The 15,579-nt window shown below is 34.5% G+C and overlaps 1 protein-coding gene across 3 annotated transcripts in view; it reads right to left on the bottom strand.

The window, feature by feature from the left end:
• The window catches only part of LOC139988927 (ankyrin repeat and BTB/POZ domain-containing protein 2), a 34,330-nt gene that overhangs the window by 13,438 nt on the left and 5,313 nt on the right, over positions 1 to 15,579 (bottom strand). For 2 of the 3 annotated variants that reach the window (XM_072006755.1, XM_072006769.1), the window contains exon 2: positions 11,713 to 11,947. In XM_072006755.1, the coding sequence (XP_071862856.1) occupies positions 11,713 to 11,915 (203 nt within the window). In that variant the 5' untranslated portion in view covers positions 11,916 to 11,947. Of the gene's footprint in view, positions 1 to 11,712; positions 11,948 to 12,590; positions 12,684 to 15,579 lie in introns of those variants that run through there. The other variant, XM_072006763.1, reaches the window with a different exon arrangement.

Below are 15,579 nucleotides of genomic sequence, written 5' to 3'. Positions count from 1 at the left end.
TAAGCCCATTTCTGACCGGCAGAAATTTTGTTATCTAAGAATTCGTGAGAAATTATACGAAATGCTCGCCAGAATGCCAAACATAGAATATAAGAGACCAATTACGCGCATTCACGCTCCAGACTTTCACCGTTCTGCTCCGTGGAAAATTGATTCCAAATGAAATATCTCCAATTTCTAGCAACGTCCACCAACCTATTAGAGCTCATCCGCAGATTACTTTATAAAGATCATTTTATACTTTGTATGAATTTATTTCTCTACTTCGCTTGATTTTAAAGTTGTTGACTTATTATGCTATTTCATAAAATTGTTCAGTCATTTTGATTATGTATGTCTTGGAAGTACTGTTTGAAAAAGTTAAAGATAAATAAAATTTTATGACTTACACGCAGCTACAGATACTAACTGTAAGATGTTATGTTTTAGGAGAAAAACTCATGGTTGGTAAACTAGCTGATTCGATAAATCGATTGTTTTTAAGAAAATTCAATATTAGCAGGATTTACTTCCAATTGCAGAATTAAATTTAAATCCAGTCTAGAATCAATCACGATTTGCAACCTAGAAGAATGTTGCGTATCACTCTATTCATATTTATAGTAATTTGACAAATATATGTATGTCAAAAATAAAATATTTTACTAAAAAACATAACACGATACTTTATTTTAAATACGCAAAAATGTTATGAATAAGAAAGATCACTTTGTTTTTTAAACAGTCATATCTCGTCCTGGACCGTGCTTACTTGAAACATTTACGATATGGCAATTAATCAAAACCCAAGAAGATTATGATTCAACAGAAACGATAAGGGACAATTCCACACTAAATCACTTTACACTTCTATCGATCGCATCTTTTCACTTCACACCTTCTCTTTCATTCACAAATCACAATAACCTTCACGACTGCACAATCAAACGACGATTACAACATCGAGCAGCAATTCCATGTCGAACTCTTTTACACTTCCGAATGTTCAATCCGCCCTCTTAAGGCACAATATTATATATCACTAGAAACTATTAAAAGTGAGCAAAATGACAATTACGAAAGAATAAGAGCAACTGTAACTATACAATTGAATAGATGTTACAATTGAAACTGTAACGGTGAGAATGACAACAGCGGACACGAATGCGTAGAGTTTTCTACAAAACGTCTCGCAATAGAACAAGATTAAACGCTGAGCGTTCCACTTTAATTCGCGATCGGCTATCACGCACGCGGTGCTAGTTTCTTGTCCCGCTCCGTGGCATGGTTAAGTGCTGGCTGCCACTTGTAAACTGTTATGCTCTTTTCACCAGACAGAGAGCGTAGGAAACGGGAGAGTGCAAACGAACAGTGTCTTTAGAAACCCCACCATATAGTACGTGTTACATATGTATGTACATGCATACTACTGTATACATATGCAGACGAATCGTTTGAGTTTGCTACGTTTGTTTCGGGGGAGAATTTCCGTCGACCATCCTACTTCCTATGACCGTGTACTCGAATCGCCCTAACCACATCCCGTGACGATTCTTGTACACGTTACTTGTTTTCGATCCTTTCATCGCACTCGGCCGATCCCTTCTCTATGCAAAAACCGCGTTTATCGCGATTGAAGGGCGTAAACTGTTAACTGGTCATGTTAGGAAACATAGCAACGGAATGGTGCGTAAATGGAAGGAGATAGAAACGTTTCATGGACGGTTCTACTTTTGTAAGAGTACCGTTGTATGAAAAATTATTCTTTTTTATCGAATGTATATATAAAGTTTGAAATTGTTTTTGCTCATACGTAAATAAATTATGAAGAATTATGAAGACATAAGATTATGCTCGGAACCCCGGGATGACGGAGTTCAACGAATTCAAGTTAATTAAGACACGTTAGGGCAGAAAGCTTTGATGAAGCAGCTGCTCCAATTATAAGTTTTATGGTCCTTAAAACAATACAAGACAAACAATGCAACAACGTATAGAAGGAAACGTATAGATATAAATTACAAAAATAAATGATAGAAAAAAATATAACAATTCCAAAATGAATTTAAACGATGCACATATTGTAATTTATGCTTTGGAGGTCACGAAACGAAGAAGAAAATACATAATGAAAGAAAGCAACCAGATAATGTTAACAGTTTCCGGTACCTTTAACAATGTCAAGGAAGTTTCTCAGGTGTTTTCCAGGTATAATTAGCGTAGGCCAAAATTCTTTTAGATATACTTGTATCAGAGAATACTATAATTTTCAAATATCTTTCTTTTTTATTTATTCTAAAACCATTTTGTATTTGATTTTTATTCTCTAACTGCCTATTATTTATTCTCTAATTGCCTATAAATTGCTTAAACAAAGTTACAAGAAATTTTTAGTGTTTTATATTTAAAAAAAGAAATGATTGAGTAAGCACAGATCTATATATTTCTTAAACTAGGAAATTGCTCAAGAAATAATAAAGTGCAACTCAGTTGAAAGAAATAAGTAAAATGAAGAGTATAAAAATATTAATTTGTCGTTATTGAAGAAACAATAACGTACAGTATAGATAATAAAACGTTCTAATTGATCACGAATAGCGTTGTTCCCGTTGAAATACGCCCGTGATAAATTCGCGTGAAAGTCATAAGGTAATTTTACTCCCTAGACAAACCGGTCTTCGTTTTTTCCCCCCTTTATGAACTGCATTCTACGTGTACGCGAACACAGGCTGTGCACGCGGTATTATTATTAAACCTAAAGTTAATTCCGTGTTTGGAAAATGTACACGATATCACCTTTCAACTCGCAGTATATTAATTCAGACAATGATTTTTTTTTATCTAATAATGCATCGTGATTTATTACAAATAGATTCATTTGTTATATTGTTGGAAAATATATCTTTCTTTAAACTGCCAATTTGAACAAAATTTTCTAATGAATCAGAAATGCAAAAAGGAACTTAACATGTACTTAATTTAATAAACAACTTAAATCTTCATTAACTGATTAAATAAGAATTCCAAGGTAGGAAGAGAAGAAGCAGGGAATTGCTATTAAAAGCGATATTAGAGTTCCTTCGGAAGAAGATCTCACAAAACCATCATTTCAATTCATCTTCTCTTCTTCAACGTCACTGTTACATTCCAGAGGGAGAACTGTATGACTCTTCATTCATAAATTCACTTTCGTCGCAGTGAAACAACGCCATCTTTCTCCTCCATATCGCCTGAGCCGCTAATTAAAGTCCAATTAAATTTATCTGAATTATCGGTTCCTTGAATACCCCTTCAATGAACAAACGGCACGTTTGGGCCCATCACTTTATTCGTGGCTGATACATCCTTTCCGAGAACGCACGCAAACAACGGCGGAAGTCTTTAATCTATAACATAACGTGCCCTCCACGAGAAAGGTTTTGCAAAGGAAGAGTTCAAGGCGTATATTGTCCGTGCTCATCTGGCGAAACTCCGGTGTCAAGGGCGACAACCATTCCAACCGGAGGATATTAAATTAATTACCGAACCGTGCCTTCCTCTAGCGGCATCATACGTTGTAGTTTATAATTGTAACAAAAATTGTCATTGCATCATGCTTACGCAATGTTTGTGTTAGAAATTATCCTAGTTGCCTACTTTGTATAATAAATGGATCACTCTATAAAATTATAGTATATTATGTATTATAATGAGACAGGAATGAGTTTCGCAGTTTCGAGTTTCCAGTGAAAATAAGAAAATTTCTACTGACCGAGGATAAATTGCCTTGAGTTAAATTGGAAAGATTTTTGTTTACAAATAATTTATTTCCTTTGACTACGAATTTTTATATAAATTTACATTTTCGTGGATGCAACAAAGGAACTAAAATCTAATACAAAGTCCACATTCTTCTGAAACTTGACTCATTCATTCAGTAATTATGAATTAAGCCTGACTCATTCTTTCATTTAACCGAGGGCTAAGGTCATCTTCTTCCAATTAAACACTCTACAACGCATGGTGTTCTAAAAAAGAAGTCAGAAACTTGAAACGTACAGTGCTGTATCAAAGAAAATTTTAATAGACATACATCCTGTAATAAATGCTTTTTTTTTTAACTACAAATGATGATGAAAGTAAGATTCAGTACAGAATTAATCTACTGTTACTACATATAAATGCACTAGATAGGTATCTTATGTGACCAACTCATGCAAGTAATTCATGAAACTAGTTATTTCGCTGAAGAGATTGATTGGTGCAATTTATTACAACTTTTGATTAATAGTACCAACAACTTTTAGGAAACTAGGAAGTTCATGTATTTTATCCATGCTAGTGGTCCATCGTGTTTTTATTTTTCATTGTTAGGTAAGTTTTAGCGAAACTGTGGTGAAAATGAAAGTCAGTTCGCCGTTATTCATAATATATTGCGTCTGCTACTGTATTCGTTTTTCTTAATGACAACCAACCAAATATTATATCGATGTTATCTTATTTCATAAAAATCATCACTTATTCGATCAACTGAAAATGTTATAAAACCTTCACAAACCACTCGAAGCACCGCTAAAATGAACTCTTAACACAGATCTCAGGGGCCAATGAACAAGTGTGTAAAATTACATTTCAATCATACCGGTTCTGGACAAATAAAAACCCTCCATCAACCTCATAGTTACCTACTGAATGTTTCATTTCGCGTTTATTGAGGACAAAGTTTAATAAACGAGCAGGAGCCACAGGAAATAGATTTTGTCATTTTCCAAGTTAGTCGAAATGGTTTGACTGAAACACGATTTTATATAAAGCACGTGAACATTAAATGTTTGATATTTTTTATTGAATGCCAAAGAATGTGGAAATAATTTTTCAACGATGTAGTTATTATTGTGCATTATTTATTCCATGCTATTTGTGAATATATGTGCTTAATAGTAACACGGCATAGGCAATAAAATGGTATTCCCCGAGTTCCGGAACGTATTCTGGAATGACGGAAATTTTGTTCGAGATTAACTGAAATTGATGTAGGTATGTATATATCTATGCATTTAACTTTTTAACGTTTGTACAGAAGTACTGTTAATTTTCTTTTTTGTATTACGGTATGGTATAAAAGAAAGGAAGAAAATGCACCCTTGTAGAATGACCAGTTAAGTTATGTTCGTAATATTAAAAGGTATCATCTAAGAAAAGATTCTGCATTTAGATACAACTATAACATTTGCAAATTTTTCTCATGGTCAATTAAATAACAAAATGAACAATGAATATTATATTGTTTAGTAATAATAGTATGTTTTTAAAGATAACACTTATCAGTGAGATTATGTGAAGAAAGCGAATCAAGCAGGAAGACCAAAGAAGATACACGCTTAATCTACCGAACTGAGATAAGTAACTAAGATGTTACCGATCCCCAAAGAAAGGAAAAAGGTTCAGAAGAGAAGCAAGGTAACCTATAAATACCTTGTATTTTGTCATTTATTTTTCATATTAGCGGAACATACGATCAGAATCGGCTGGCGTAAATTTAAGTTGTTGCAAGTAGAATGCTACAAGTCGAACTTGTTTGAAGCCGGAATCCTAGCTGTTCGAAGTGAAGTGACACAGATCCGAGCGGATCAACGCTGTTCAAAACGGAAGGACACGTGTTTGAGGAGATTGAAAAAAAGTGCTATACACTCTAGTCTCATGTGGAATAGATATGCGGATACGACCGAATCAGAGCGGAAATTTCAATATATACAAACATTGAATTAGCTATAGCACCTGATGCGATAAGCAAGATATGCTTGATTTCTAGATCATCTTTGCTCGACTTCTGTTTACTCAAATCACAGAAATGTGAAGTTGCCTCCTTATTGCAGCAGTCTCTTTAGATACACATTGTACTTTACTAACAGAAATATTAACCTAAAGCTTAAACTGAAACGGTATGAGATTAATAAGCGATTAACATAAGGCGATAATAATTGACGATAGAACAAAATATAATAAATGATAATTAAATCCTGGTGAAACGACATCTCATACGCAAGAAACCTAACCTTCACGCGGCCGAGTTTAACACACTTAATCGATTCCCTGACAAGTTCTTATTCTAATAACAATACACTTTCCACTTTTATTCGATTCACCGATAAACAAGGATAGATATCTCTCTCCTCCTTCCCCCCTCTTTCTCTCATTGGCTCTCACTTTTCATCTTTCACCTTCCTTTCGTTCATCATCTAATCAAGAGATCACCTCGCTCAATCGGCAGATAGCTTTTCGCCGCTTTCGTGAAAGAACTATTCCTGTACACCTAACCTAAACTATCCTCACCCCCCCCCCATTCTTCCATTCTAACGTTGGACGACGAAATAGAAATTTTCTGAAGAATTTCGCGCGATCGTGTGAAAGGAGAGTTGCGGACTTGTTTAATTAGTTATCTGAAAGTAGAGGAAAACGTGTCGAGAGGGGAAACATTATCTGGGAACCGGGTGATCGCGATAATAACGCGCGTGAGAGGATGTGCACCGATGCTTAGTCAGATCTGGTCGAGATATTTAGGTTAACGGCCTCTCTCCTTTCCCTTCCTTCCTCTTCCCTTACAGCGTGGCTGATCGCAACCATCCATCGACAAAACTGGGTTGATTTTGTCTTATTAAATTGGAACACATAAAATTTTCTTTTTCAGAGATTTAAAATTAGTATGTGAATATCGAACCTTAAACTTTGTTTGATATTTAATTGTTAGAAATCATGATAAGGAAGAAACCTGCTATAACGCTATTAGATAACTATGTCTGTACATACATCTTTTGTCAGTCTTGCCTATGTTTCTACTACTGTTCGTCTCTGCTATTATTTATTTCTACCACTTCTATGTGCTACTTATATCTTTCATTATGGGTTTATGTTAACATTTTTCATCTATGTAACTTTGAATAGATGCTATATCCCAATTTAAACTATATTTTATACATATACATATAAAAAATAGAACATGATTCTAATAATATCTTAAAATTATAATGTTCAACCAGACAGCCTAAAAACGTAATGTAATTCTCATATATTCCAGCAACCGGTATATCCCACATTCTCAATTTCCCACATTCAAACTAATTGAACTTTCACAAGTAACAAATAAAAACTAAAAAGTACAAGAAAACGGAAAAGAAGAAAGAAATTAAGAAAAGGTTAAACAATAGCAAAAACCATTCTAATCGAACAATTCTCCTATTGTTATCCTTTTTAATGGCTGCTTCACTGTAATATTAGGGAAAACATTCGACGTATACATACAAGGTATATCACGATCGTGATACAGTTCAACGCTACGATGTAACTGTGTTATATAATACAATGTAACTTAAGAAACTCAGAAGTCAGATAAATACGTGCTTGTAAATACGTGCACTATTACTGGTTCTTACTTTTTAAGGTTAAAATCTGTTTCTTAATAATGTAATATTTTTATCAAACAAACTATTACAATATACTAATTTATTAAAACTCGAAAAGCAATTTAAATCAAAATATAATGAATAAAATATAATAAATCTCAAATTAAAATATACGAATTTACAACACTTTCCTATTACTTATCTATCTTTCACGTGGGTCTTATATATTGTATTACATCCTGTACGTGGACAGTAGTGTATTTTAATGGAACGGGACCCAGAGGAGACTCACGTCACCGTAAATCGGTCAGGCAACGAGCTACACGAACGGGCTTTCTCTTCGATAACCCTCGATAACCCTGACTCGACACGCGGGATATTTTGCGCTTGCGCATCTTCGTCGTCTGCTCGCGTGCGCGTGCACTTCATGTCTCGCGATTCATTGATACTCCACCAACGATTTGTCCCCACGACTATTTTATGGGAAATCGTTCTTAATTGCACGTCAATGCTTCCACGAGTTGATTTAAGATATTCGATGTTTAAGAATAGTTTGCGTAGTTTATGGTGCATGATAAAATACGGCAATTTAAGTAAACAGAATGTAATTTAATTGGTTAGAGTGAACAAAATGTGATGTTTTAGGTGAGTGGTTTTTTATGAAAGTGAACTTTTATAAAAGTTTAGATTTTGAAGCCAGTCGAAACGGACTCACAAAAAGATCTGCTTGATAAATATCGTTTAGCATATACAAGTTAATACATTATTCATCTGTGTGGTCACTTTCCATTCGAAGATACAAATCTAAGTAAATCCTAAATTATTCATTTATGATTATTTTCTCCCCATTGAATTTCTAATATATGTATATAAATTTTAAATAACTGCAAAAGATAATACGCCGAAGTGTATAGATTACCTCACTGCTATACGCTTATTATCTTATACTTCTTATATTTTTTCATTATTTTAAAATAATTAAAACGACTTGCTTACTCAAGACGAATTCCTTCGAAGACTTATTCGATTGAAAATGACATCATAATTCCAACTGATATAAATTTGACTATTACCCTATATATTTTAACGTTGACCGCAATAATCATCGTCTGTGACCAGCTTCAATTTTTCAGTGACGCTCTAGTAGTCATTGGTAATCACCACCATAAGTATTATTTAAAATAATTTTTAAAACACTTGAAATAAACATCTATCACCCTTTTTTTGAGGTTGCACTCGATATACATACACAGACTCCATCGAAACAGAATCATATTCCTAACCTAAAAGATGTAAGTTTAAAGAACAGTTCCTTTTGCCGCGAGTACCAGGTACAATGCAAACTCGGCTTAACTCTCGAGACAGAGGCATCGAGCCATCGATCAACCACGTCAGAAATAAATTTCGATTTTTCACGGAGTTAGAAAGGGTAAGGGTGTGGAAGGGGGGGGGGGAGAGAGGAAGAAGACGAGGGCTACTCGTTTACCGTGCGTTTCATGGGGCTTCCCGTTGATTTAATAAATAATACCGCGTGCTTTCGAAGAAGCTTAGAGGATACGCGTCACTTCGTCTCCTTATCCCCGACGATGATCATTCTCATACCATAGAGATTGCATTTGCGCATTCCACGATGCTCGTACGTATATACGATTACAGCGAAAGATGACTGGCGTATTTTTTGCGGTCGTTGACTCGTTCGAAATACAACGTGTCCGTCATTTAAGCTTCTTTTAAACTACCTTGCGCACTCACACGCGCAGACGCGTCCCTTTATACCATCTTACGCGTCTGCAAAGTACAATGTCTTTGTTGTATGCCTTATATATAGTTATGGCTATAGTAGTCTATGCTACTACGCGCTAAATTAATCTTTCATAATTGAATACATAGTATAAATTGTATAGTATGAATATTGTGTAGGGATATAAAATTGTCGCGAGATTGAGTGGTTAGAAGTTTTGTATGGTCGAGTAATTTAGGAATGCATAATGTTTGTAAATCTCATAGTAATTGAAATCTTGGCTACAGTGATTAAAAAAGTTTCGAACACTGTCAAACATAACTACATGCTTCGAATTTATAGAAAATCATCGCTAGGAACTGGGAGATCTTTTTTCAAATGTACTCTAATCTCAAAACAGGTCAGTGACCGTTTTCACATTGAAAGCTATTTTTAACCGGATATCGGGGCAAAATCGAGAGCAATACGATACGCAATCGATAATTTTAATGTTACGCATCGATGGGCAATTATTATCGATTATAATTCGGTGTCATACATATTGATAAGGCCGCAATGGGCCGTCTTTTACATACGAATCACCGAGCGTGCACACGACACGCTAACGCGCTGGAATACCAATGAACCATGCATACACAGAATCTCAAAGCAATACACCCGACCTAGAAATTTTAACCTTCATGTCACGAAACGATTCTGCCTTTTAAAAGTCACGCAAATTTTTTCATCTGTTTCGTCTTTCCCTTTCTTAATAACTGATTAAGTAACAAAGTAATTTATTAGGTAAAGATTAGATTAACATTTTTATACGAGCAAACTGATGAGATATTTGCATGTATAAAAAGTAAAAGTTTTCTAAATACAGTTTTAATTTTTATAATATTCACGGCAAATTGCAAATACTTTCTATGATATACAAGATATAATGTACAAAAGTTTTTATAATATTCACTGCAAATTGCAAATACTTTCTATGATATACAAGATATGATGTACAAGAAATAAAGAATGATTCTAATAATTGTAACCCAAATTTGAGATATGAAAAATCCACAGAATACTTTTGACAATTAGTACATAGTGAACACTATGTGAGTCTAAAAAAAAAAATCCACATGGTTTATTTACATTTGACGTTAGTTACCGCGTACGAGCTCCGTTACGTGTATACACCGGGTGAACGAACTTCGAGAATTTGTGGGCCTATTACGTGAACCCTTAAATTTCAGTGCCTATTTGTATGCCGAACAGATTTTTCAAGGGCCGAAGCCGTGGTGCGCGGCGTGGTGTCGATGGAACTAAATGATGGGGAAAGGGGAGGTGTGTCTTACGAATATATGCTCGTTCGACATCGTTAATCGAATCGGTCGTAATTACGTACATCGTAAATTTTAATGATCCTTAATCGGATCGGCAAGTGGACTGGCTTCTTTTAACGGTGATGTTTTGAGATCCCGCTAAACATCGGTCCAAAAGAAAAAAAAAACGACATTCTGCAGTTTATGTCCGAGAACAAAGGCCCTTGAACTCGGTCCTTTCGTAAATATTGCAGGAAATCATTCGGTGAATTTCTGAGAATAAACCTCTTTAAATAGTGGAACTTAAAGAATCAAAATTATTATGGTACTCACACTTGGATATTGAACATTTTGTTTTGGTAAATTTTAATACTTTTTAAGTAAATTTTGACCGATGGTACAAACAGAACACCCTATAGATATGTATATTGACATCGAGGTTAATAGAAATTTTATAATCTACATTATATCAATTTACGATATTTTCATGTTTCAAGTTGTTTTATCATCACTCCCATCTGAAGTTTCCGGTAGTAAATCTCGTCTTCTTTGACGAACGTTTTACGTTTCTCCAAGATCGTGAGGATCAGATGCCGTATCGATATTGGCTCACCACTATGTTCTTAAGAAGCCCGTGCTCATGTTACAGATCATCGATAGCCAGTTATACATTGTTAACTAAATGACCGATTAAAAGACAGTGGCAAGTGATTCTTATAACTTTCAAACGATGGCCAATATCTCTATCAACGTTATGAACGTTATCATCATCAACAAAATCACCGTCTGTGGGCAATCGTAAATTGCTCGATTTACATAAAATCTACGATCTGTGAGAACAAGATACGACATTTTATCATGCTAATAAAGTAACAAGTAAGTCCAGTAATGAAAGTTTACGACTGATTTAGTAGCTATTTTGATTCAAAAAAGAATGAAAATCACTACATTTAGATAACAATTTTATTTAATAGGTTTTATCCAATACTGCTACATAAAAAACGCATAATACATGGATAATTTACCTTGTCAATGCTCAATTTTGAATATTAATTTATATATCAGATATATTTACGAGAGACGTATTAAAAAAGGAACGATAGTTATTGTAGCATAGAACAATATCTAGTTTGGTGCCGTAGGAAGAGGAGGTCAACGTTCCAAGATTCCCGGGCGGTTTTAATCGATCCTTATCGGGGCTAGCGGATCACCGTGAACGCGACCATTAATCAGATCTTCGTTAAGATCGATATCGATTACAGAGGATCGCTGGTGGATCGGCGACTGGGTTCATGGAAAATAAAAGAAGACTCACCGGCGTGGCTTGGGTCGCAGTATCTCGTGACCGGAATCGGATATGCAGATACTCAGGCTCAATGGTCCCCCATAGTGTTCTGGAGGCGCACCGGTTTGGACGGTCTGCTGCTGGGGACTGGATATACCGCCAGAACCGGAAGTACCGGTCAAAAACAGCGGTTGCTGCCCGCAACCATCCATCGTGGCTCGTTCGACGTTCATTGTGCCTCCCGTTGCTGATTGCACTGGAAGACCTACAAATTTTAAAATAAAAATATTTTACGTTCTTGTTAAAAAACATTTTAGTATATTTCACTTTTCTTGAAAAATTCTTCTAGAAGAATTTAGGTTGATAGAAATATGGAAGTTACTGGATATTCTATTATTGTATAAGGTACTAATATTATTTAATTTTTTTAAATCACAATGCAGATAAAAAATGCAATTTTACTGTTATTGATTTAAATTTAATTATTTTTTTTCTTACGTGCCAATAGAATCATAAAATCGCAAAAATACTATAAATCTTTAATAAATTTTTTAAATTAATAGATTATTATACTATACTTTCGCTGAGTATACTTTTCAATGCAATTGCATGAGGTAATGAAACATAATAACATAATAGTAACTCTTCTCTTATCAAAAACGCGAGCAAAGCTAGCTTGTGAACGCGTATAGAAATTCGCCGCGAGAAATCTGCTCCCGATCGGGAAAATCTTCGGTAGAAAGTAATTATGCGAAACTTTCTTCTCGGGCTCGAAGGTCATTAACGAGCGCCTGGATGATTCTGAGAATAATTAGCAGCGCGATAGCATCGCTGACGGGAGGAAACAATTATTTCTCTGTTCATACGCGCGGTGTCTGTTGTCGCGCTGCGAACGTGCCGCTAATTACCGTTGGAAACACGCCGAATATATTAATAGGAAGAGCGTATCGTTCATTTCGCGCGAGATTCCAATGCCTTTCGGGAAAATTTGTTGCAACTTTCTCCATTGAAAATATGTCCGCTTATAGAGTGATCTGGAAAAGGATTAAATGAATTACAGGATGTTCAGGGTGTTTCTCAAATAAGGGGAAAACTTTTAGGAATGTAGTTATTACAGCGGTGAAAGATTATGTAGTTTGCAGATCTTTTATTTTGAAATTATTTGGATATTTTGTATTAGTGATTACTCTATCTATAATAAATTATGTTATTTATGAATAAAAATCAGATTGCACGTAATAGAAAGGAATTAATGAAAAATTAATTTTTCTTAAAAAAATGTACATATTCTTTTACCAGCATGTTATATTGCAAAACTGGCAATCCTTGTGCGGGCTAATAACCGTTCCATAAACTCCATTTGAGGTCAATCGCTTGCTAACCGTTCACTACGCAATACGCAACTCATTAACGATAACAAAAAAAAGTGAAATAATGGATTCTTTTGGTGAATTGTAGCAACAATGGTGGACAGACCGGTCTGCCGCTTTTAACATACACAAATTAATAAACACGTTCTACATGTTCAAATACTGCGGTTCTAGCAAGTGTCTACGTTGTTTTTGTTAAAACTGGCCGCAATTAAGTTATGAACTCTGGAGCATATAGATGTAGCATTTCTACTAATTTTTTAAGTAGAGATTGAAATTCACTATATGATTATATGTATAATTATATAATTATAGTTATAAATAAATAATTTAATTTTTAAAGAATTAATATTTATAGAATATAAATAGAGAATTATTTTTTAGTGTGAATTCTAGTATTATAAGTTTCATGAGGATCGAAACAACTTTGAAATCGGAGATTTAATTAATATTTAAAGAGGAAGAAGATTCTATGAGTTAGGATAGTATAAGTTACAGACAAGAGGGGAAAAGAGATTTATGATTTACGAATTAGAAAGTTGTATACCCTGAAAACTACTTCCCCTAGACTCTAGACTACAACTTCTGAATGTACCTTTATAAAGAATCGTTCATTTTATACACATAGGTACATAATATGTTTTAAGTTAACATGAATTTTATACTGTTAAATATTCTTTAATATATCGCAATACATTTAAATAATTGGGATCTCATTATACATTTTCCTTAGAGGACTATAAATATATAATACGTTCTTTCATTTATATCATTTACTTTACAATTGATTTGTGATACCAGATATCCAACGTCAATAAAAAAAAAGGACAGCGGATATCAGATATAATAAGAGAAAAGAAGAAACAAAGAACGTTCTGTAAAAATAGGGACAGATTATACAAGAAACAAAGAGAATGAATATCATACGCAAAACAGGTTAAACTGCTTACATACGAGATTTAACCTCAGTTACTGGTATCAGTACCACCAAAAACTTCATTAAAAAGAATCCCCGACCTTCAGCGTATGTTTTTCATATCAAATATTAATAACAGACATACAAACGCGGTCAAAATGATGAATGATATTTCGCATAGAGATTAGGATCTATACCTATATAAAATACATACATATGGGAAAGCGAACGTCCAAGTTTCGTACATGCGAGAGTAACATTCCTATGGACGAGCGTTAATAGTTGCGAACGATCGCAGTCACGAATGAACGATCACGAAAAAAAATGTTGTAACACGTGCGCCTTTAATTTTCCTATTTCGTGGCGAACCGTTGCCTCCCTTAACCCCGATGTTAGCGCGATCTGTTCCGGGAGGCGGTCCAGTTGATAACTGGTTTTCAATAAGTCACTCGTAAACGTGCTCGGACCCCGATATCACATAGATAACAGACTTTCTGCGGTAATTATTGAGTTGGACGTTCACGTACACATGTATCTACGTTCTATTGAAAGATGATAGTCATTATATCTAGCAACGGAATCTGAATAAGATGTGCTCACTTAGATGTTAAAGTTTATAATGTCCTAATAACGATTTACCGTAGTTTTAAATTATCTTAAGAATTTGCTTGATATTGGAAGTTTTACAGATCTTAACGAACTATGATTTATGATTATATAAGATATAATATAGAAGGTATAAAATGAATTCTGTAAATCTTCTATAATGATGCAAATTGGTTTTCTTGTACGATAGAAAAGAATTTAAAAATAACTTTGTTATTGGTTACAACAAAAAAATTTAAATCTAAAATGAATTACTTTGTGCATGCACTAATGATCTAACCTAGATTATGAAAGAAAAAGCATTCTATTGTAGATGTATAAATAGAAGTTATAACCTGCATGAAACAGGTGGTTTTTGGAAGTTATACAAACTCAATGAGAAATGACCACTGGATTAGAAACGAAAAGATTTAAAAAAATTGAAGTAACAATTTTCTAGAACACTTTCCTGAACTTTCAAAACATTTTTTAAAATTTAAGAACTTCCAAATCTTTCCTGAAAAGCGAATTTTCTAGTGAAAATATCCCTTTAAGTCAAACACTTCCGCAGAAAGATAGTGAGGTATAAGAAGCTGATGGACGTACAAAGTACACGAACGGATCGATGCACAAGAGTAAACAGCGATGGGTGCGGTTCGATGGTGTCCCGTTGCATAAGTGGATGGCTATAGGTTGGCAGTGTAGTTGGATTAACCCCTTGAAGAACTGCAATTTTCCCCGCATGACCGATCTCATAACTCAATGAATAGAGCCATATGGGGCAACTCACGGATCGATATCTTGTTTAACCAACCGCACGAATTACATTTCGTTTCATCGTGTAGGCGTAAGGTGGACTAAAGAACGCAGTTTTCAGCTCGTTAAATCGGTCAATAGTATCGATGATAAATAATGCTTCACAGCTACGTGTTATTAATAGATTTATAATTGTATAGATGGAATTGTTAGAATTCCTGAAATACTTGTAATTCATAGTCTAAAAAGCTTAGGATATTCTGAGATTAG

Source organism: Bombus fervidus, chromosome 1 (genome assembly GCF_041682495.2).
Source record: "Bombus fervidus isolate BK054 chromosome 1, iyBomFerv1, whole genome shotgun sequence".
In the NCBI taxonomy this organism is placed as follows: domain Eukaryota; kingdom Metazoa; phylum Arthropoda; class Insecta; order Hymenoptera; family Apidae; genus Bombus; species Bombus fervidus.
This window is presented reverse-complemented; position numbering and strand designations above follow the sequence as displayed.